This window comes from Austrofundulus limnaeus, unplaced genomic scaffold (assembly GCF_001266775.1).
Source record: "Austrofundulus limnaeus strain Quisiro unplaced genomic scaffold, Austrofundulus_limnaeus-1.0 Scaffold26, whole genome shotgun sequence".
Lineage (NCBI taxonomy): Eukaryota > Metazoa > Chordata > Actinopteri > Cyprinodontiformes > Rivulidae > Austrofundulus > Austrofundulus limnaeus.
This window is the reverse complement of record NW_013952428.1, coordinates 3,496,965-3,503,890: the sequence shown is the minus strand read 5'-3', so window position 1 is coordinate 3,503,890 and position 6,926 is coordinate 3,496,965. Positions and strand designations below refer to the sequence as shown.

Below are 6,926 nucleotides of genomic sequence, written 5' to 3'. Positions count from 1 at the left end.
CACACACACACACACACACACACACACACACACACACACACACAACATCATAGCCTTTTTCCTTGGGCAGCTCGTAATAAATATACTAATCTAAACCATATATCCATTCTGCTACTTTTACAAAGTTCGCACAACTTTTTATTTCTCTCCTACGCAGTAACAAAGACAAAACCTGAAGTTGTACTCAAAGTATATGAGAAAGGTTGTCTGTGAGAGCTGATTTATACGCATCTTATTTTATTTAAAATCTAAATCTACATGAAACYGTTTTGCTTTTGCATTCTGAGATAACCACTTTCTACTTTTCGATTCTGCTCCATCTCTCCTCAAGTATAATTTCAGAGATAAATATGGCTATTACCATCACAGTTTTCTGTCTCTCTGCTGTGCAAATCATCAAAGTAAAGTTTCACAGGCAGAAGTGAATAACTCGTTTTCAATTTCTGCTTCTCTCCTCCATTAGTCGTCCGCATCCTCAGCCTCCTGGCTGCGCTGCTGTTGCCAGCCTCCTCGTGCCCACCTTCCTGCGTCTGCTCTTCAGAAAGCCTGGCGGTGGACTGCGGGGACCGCGGACTCTCCTCCCTCCCTCCACTCCACCTTTTGCCTCCAGGGAGCCGCTCCTTACTGCTGGTCAACAACAAACTCGCCTCGCTGGGAGCCTCAGCCTTCGCCAACCTCTCCTCCCTGGAGGTCTGCAGCCTTATTTATCTTCGTTAGAAAAAGTTGTCCTGTTTTCTCAACTTTACTGTATTTTAAAATAATCTCAAGACAAACAAATAGCTTTGACTTTGTTGATCATGTTGTAGATAATATTGGTAAGTAAGAAAAAGGTGGATATCAAGTTCACAAATACTAACAATAAAACATGCATGTCTTTAAAAAAAGCTACATCAATTGGAAATCTTTTCACTATTAATGTAAGGTTTAAGCCTTCATTGAGTTACTGTAACTAAAAATCCAAACTTTGTGTTAAATGTGCATTAAGTTCTTAAAATGTTAAAGGGGAGGGGTATAATGCAAAACGGACTTTTTTGAGCTTTATATCATATTATAATGTCCCCCATCAAAAACATACCCAGAGTGTTGCTTTGACTCATTCATGCATGTTTGAGAAAACCGTGAATTTACTTTAGTGGCCATTTGGAGCTGCCTAAACGCCTGATGGTACAAAGCACCACCTATTTGTACATAGCTCCTCCCTCTGCCCAAAAGAGTACTCTTGCCCTAAAGTATTGTTTGAAAATGTACTGAAGTGGGAGTGTCCAAAATGGTAGGAGGTTCTTACAGAGACAGAGGCCAATTTTCAAGCTGCTTGAAAGTGCCCCCCACCCTCCCCAAAACCTTAAAAATGAAAAACACTACATATTCAGCTCATCTTCATCACCAGGTTATAGTGGTACTTAAGAAAAATAAAAAGAACAAAGGACATCTAAAAACTGCTTATTCAAAATCATCTTTAGTCAACAATACAGATTCTCAGCTGCAGGTTTAGTTGAAAATGTTCTTCAATGTTTTTCCGATTTTCCAATTTCCTAGAAAATGGCAAACAGCTTGTCTAACACGCCGAGTAATGTCAAGCTACGTGCTGCAACAAGAATATTTCAAATGGGCAGCAGCCACTAAATGTYAAACCCTGGATTACCAAATCTCAGCTTGGTCTCTGGTGATTGTATTTGAAAAATCAAATGCCCTTTCTAATGGAACCTAATTAGAGAAGTGTCAGACTGGAGCTGCAGACTGAATTAGGTATGCTAAGTGTTGAACTGTCTGATTTCTGGCAAGTGGAGCTGAGCAGACTGGTCTTTTTTTTTTAGGATGTGATAACCCTCTTACCTTTTTTATTATTTGAAAAGATACTGAAAGTGGAAATGTTTTTGTGTCTTTCAGGAGTTGGACCTCTCCAATAACTACCTGGATAATTTACCCGCTGGATTATTTAGAGACATGTCCAACTTAACAAGACTGTCTCTACACAACAACTCATTGACAGTCATGGACAGAGAGCTCTTCCAGGTAGGTACTGAACACTAGGAGGCACCATATAATACAAATATGTGTATTATGTCCCCTTCAAAAAGCAAAGAAGACCATATCAGATCAATCAGTCCACAACATTCTGYAAATATGCAAAGAAGGCTTAACGAKGCATTGTTCTGAACAGAWTTACTCACATCTGGACTACCCCTTATAGATAAAYTAGTAACAAACCATTTGCTCAGCACTTAACGCTTTTATCACCACGGAGCTCATGTCACGATGACTTAACTTTGGAAAACACATTAGACAAGTTTAGCCCATTAAATGATGCTACAGTAGCAGCAGATAAGCAGAAAAGCTGTTGGGTCCGACATTGTCTGTTGTGTTCAAAGAACTGGTTTTGATGTTTCTTTAGGGTTTAGGTGGTCTTCAAAGCCTGGACTTGTCATTAAACGGTCTATCCACAGTTCCAATAGGCCTTCTGGACGAGCTGCAGAGCCTCAGGTGAACAAACACTAAGCACTTTTTAATAGATGCTCTTAAAGACACTTACCGTTAAACAAATGTATCTAGTCATTCTGGTTTCAGTAAGTAATGTCTTGTTTTTTTAGATAAACGCCTGATTATCTTAAAGTGTTTCTATTTCCTCCTAGGTGGCTCTCACTGGCAGGTAATAGGCTTCATGGTTTGGAGAGGGCAGCGTTTGAGCCGCTGGCCAACCTGCAGCACCTGGAACTGGGACACAACCCCTGGGAGTGCGACTGCAACCTCCGAGACTTCAAACACTGGATGGAGTGGCTGCTGTATCGAGGTGGACTTTTGATTTATGTTACAAGGGTTTTTCTGCTCCGTTTAGATTAGAGACAAAGGGAAGTTGAAAGAGCGGCCGTAAAACAAAACAAAAATATTAGACGTAGACGTGTCTGGATGTGGAGTATGCCCCAACCCTCTAGCCATTAAATGTGACTATACGGTTCTGTTATCGCTGCTCGTCGTCGTTCTGCACGCCACATCCATGCGTCTCTGCAGGCTGTTATTGCAGCTGATAACCACAGCTGCTCTCTGCTTTCTCCTCGTGTGTAAAAATCTACATTCACCTCGGTGCCTGGGGCCTCAGCTGCTCCCGCTAATGAAGCATCTCTTCTTCTCTCGTCTGCTTCGCTCCGCTCTCGCTCAGTTCTTCAGACGGGGACTGACGCGCGGTAGACGCGATAATTTAATAATCATCAGAGCAGCGGTGGAAATTACGAGGAGGCCTTTCATAGTTGAACATGAAATCACGACAGTAGCTGTTTAAAGAAGCATACGATGCACACATCGAGAAGAAAGAGCGTAAAAAGGCTTGTGGACRTTGGTTTTCAGAGGGGGCTAAATCTTCCCTCTCTAATTCTGTCTCTTTATTATCCTCACCATTTATCACAGTGTTTTCATTACTTAGCCTATTTGAGGACAGATCAATAGCTTTGAGTGTGACCTTGAGGTGGACACCATATTTGGAAGCGAATATAGCCTGGGATAACAAAGCCCCCACCCTCATGTCGCTGATGGGAATTAGTGACTCAKACATTTCATCTTTTCCACCCCAGAGCTGAGTTGAAGCTTGACATGTCGTCTCATGAAATAGACAAGGGCTTACTGAGGCAATCTTAGTGCAGAGAGTGTGGCACATGTTAAAGTGATGGATGACTCATGCAAGGGTTGGAATGACAACCCCTCTTCCCCCCCRCCATGGTTGGTTAATTAGGGACACTTTCCAGGTTAAAGCCAGTATTTTTGATGACCTCRTCTCTCTCCTTCAGGGGGCAAAGTGGACGCGGTGGAGTGCACGCTGCCCAAGGATCTGCGCGGGAGAGACATCCGGGGCGTCCCCGTGGAGATGTTCAACTACTGCCTCCAGCTCGAAGATGAGAACGGAGGCGGCGAGGGCGCCCGACCCAGACAAGGAGGCGGCCCCCCGTGCAGCAGGAGCGCTCTTAACCCGAGCGGGGCCACACCGGTCTCCGACAACGGTGGCGAGGACTCCTCCTCGAGCACCGGAGGAGGCGGGGAGGCCCCGGCGGATTGCGTCCGTGCCCGCTACCGGCCCGTGAGCGTGCGCCGCGCCATCGGCACGGTGGTGATCGCCGGGGTGGTGTGCGGCATCGTTTGCATCATGATGGTCGCCGCCGCCGCTTACGGCTGCATCTACGCTTCTCTAATGGCCAAATACCAGAGAGAGCTGAAGAAGAGACAGCCGCTAATGGGAGATGGAGAGGCGGATGGGGAGGACAGGGAGGAGAAACAGATCTCCTCTGTGGCCTAAATTTAAAAAAACTGGGTTTTAGGGCAGGGGGCTTTAGCATGTCGACGTGTGAAAGCAATGAAAGTATAAAGGGCTCAAAGGGAGAGGGATGGAAAAGCTGGTTTTAAACTCAGTTATAGTATCTCTCCCTCTGACTCTCAAACTGACATCTCTCTCCCATTTTTTTGTCTTCCCTTTATCCATCCTCTAGTCTATTTTTACCCTGCTCCTACTTCATCCCATCTAACAACCCCCCCACCCACACCCCCCACACACACACACATGCACCTTATCTGCTCCCTGATTTTTTTCGCTCCAATTCTGGACCCATTCTCTCTGCAGTATTTGTTACCAATCATCCCTCCAAGTCGCCTACCAGCCACCTACTTGCAGCTGAATTTTGCCATTATTCTGGCTGGTGAGAAACACATCATTAAAGCTGTTCTAAAACACTCATGCTGTATGTTCAGTCTGTATTTGTAGACTGAAAATTCAGGGATTCATAGCATGTGTTGACGAGTTAATTGGACCAACGATCACGTCGATTACTAAAAATCTGTGCCATCTCCGAAGCCAGCAGTCACTCAAGTAAACCCCCAGCTTGAAACTTCTTTTAATTTGTTTTCTGGTCTTTCTTTCTCGACACCCAAGGATGATGTTAGGAAGTATAGGAAATGGGGGGAATGTTGATGGAAAATCGAAACACAAAGCTGCAACAAATAAGCCTCTCTCAAAGGGGCTCTAAAACATGCAAATGGACGATGACGTGCTAATGGGGAAAGCCTTCCCAAAGGTTGCACGGTGAAGGACGTGCGTTGACTTTGATCTTTCGTGGACAACATCAGGACAATGAGGAACACGCAGTAGCATTTGTCTGCAGTTTGAGTGTGTTCTTCAGAGAAAAACCTGTCATTTGATGCTTGTAAAAGTATTACGATGAACTTCTGGACAGAGAAGCTGATATCACCAAGAAAAAGTGACATTTACGCTTCTGGGTCAGTTTTTGCCACTGATGGACTGCAGCAGTTATTTTATATTCACCCTCAAAAGGTGAAGGTTTGCTACAAAAGCATGAAAAAAAAAAAAAAACTCTCAGCGGACTCCCTCTCCAATCAAGGACTACAAAATCCATCCAAGGACTACAAATGTCAGACTCCTGCACTTTAGTCTCAACCTCCCCCTGACCTCTTTCTCCCTCCTTCTCTACTTTTGTTCCTTTCAAAGACGGACGAAAACCTCAGAGGGATTTTAAAGAAAAGGGGGATGAAAAGAAGCTGCTATTTATCCACTCTCTCATCTTTTGTTATTTTTCTATCCATCTGTACACCGCTTAAAACTTTACTTTTATCCGTCTCTCATCCTCTTAAGAAAACGTCTGCAATATGCAATGAAAGTTGTACCAACACTGAAGATTGTCTGTTAAAACAATGCTCACGCATTAGATTTGTAGTAAAAAAAATGTTTTAAGTGTTTTTATTACCATCTGAAATCTTGAAATAAACTTTAACAGCTTCTGATGCACAGAAATATAAAGTTGTCCCTGGAGTGATCTAAGTAGCATTCATTGCATATTGCACACCCACGTTCAAACTAGTTTCCTCCCAATTTGTGAAATTGGCTTCAAATGAACTTATATGAATAGTTTGTTTCTAATATCTGAGTATAATACAGATAAATATTATGCTAGTCTAATATAAAGTGTTGGCCCAAATGTAAACTGTTTTTGTTTTTTCTGTATGAACTCATAAAATATTTGTCTGTTGTGTTAATGAAATCTACGTTTTTGTTTCCAATTTCCTTTTCCTTTACTGTAATAATGATTTGATGTTGCCACCTATTTATGTTTAGTACTTGGTAAAGTTTATGTAAGAAGGTTAGACAGAGTTTAGAAGGAGGGTCGTGTGCTACTTTGTCTCTGAAATTTAAGGTTAAAACCAGATTTATAGTTTCAAATGAGCTGTTTGGCTAAATCTTATTCTGCTTTGATAAAAAGGACATGAATCACTCWGTAATTCATGCACACATACATGTGGTTTCTTCTTTGTTATTTTATGCCATGTACTTTAACGTAACAACTTTGGCTATTAGTTTAAACAATGTTACAGTTACCAAACAAAAAGCAAAARRAAAAAAAWTWAAMWAAAAAGTGGAGTAWTTTTTWTTGAKACAGRTGCTGCCTAACTGGTCAAAAACAAGTTTGGCTAAATTGTTTGTCTGCCAGCTATTTTCTCATTATTGAAAAACGACAACTGGGGTGAAGGAGGTTTCAGTTAAAATGTGATTTGGGAAATTCCCACTTCMCAGTACAACAGGGAAGCAGCAAAAAGAGATTTTACACGACAAAATTCGACAGCTACTTTTGAATCCCGTGGACCTCCACTTAGTAGTAGGATGCTGTCATTTCACAGGTAAAATGATGGATATGCATTATGGGGGATGTAGTTTATAGTAGGTCAATGTTGACTTCATAGCAACATGTTCTTATTTATTACATTAATATATCTTTGAAGCTCTCGTGGGCCACATAAAATGTTGTGGCGGGCCACAATTGGCCCACGGGCCTTGAGTTTGTCACGTGTTCAATTTAAAAAGTAAATACTTTATTGATGCCAAAGGGAAATTTCAATTTGGAACAATCCATTCAAAGGAGAACAGGTCCTGCAGCCAC

General features: G+C 42.3%; 1 protein-coding gene across 1 annotated transcript in view; it reads left to right on the top strand.

The window, feature by feature from the left end:
- The window catches only part of lrtm2a (leucine-rich repeats and transmembrane domains 2a), a gene marked incomplete at its 3' end in the record, with an annotated part of 27,050 nt that extends 22,550 nt beyond the window's left edge, over positions 1-4,500 (top strand). The window contains 5 exon segments of the mRNA XM_014004824.1: positions 464-690; positions 1,888-2,013; positions 2,393-2,481; positions 2,631-2,788; positions 3,777-4,500. Coding sequence (XP_013860278.1) covers positions 464-690; positions 1,888-2,013; positions 2,393-2,481; positions 2,631-2,788; positions 3,777-4,279 — 1,103 coding nt within the window.
- Between the last annotated feature and the right edge of the window lie 2,426 nt (positions 4,501-6,926).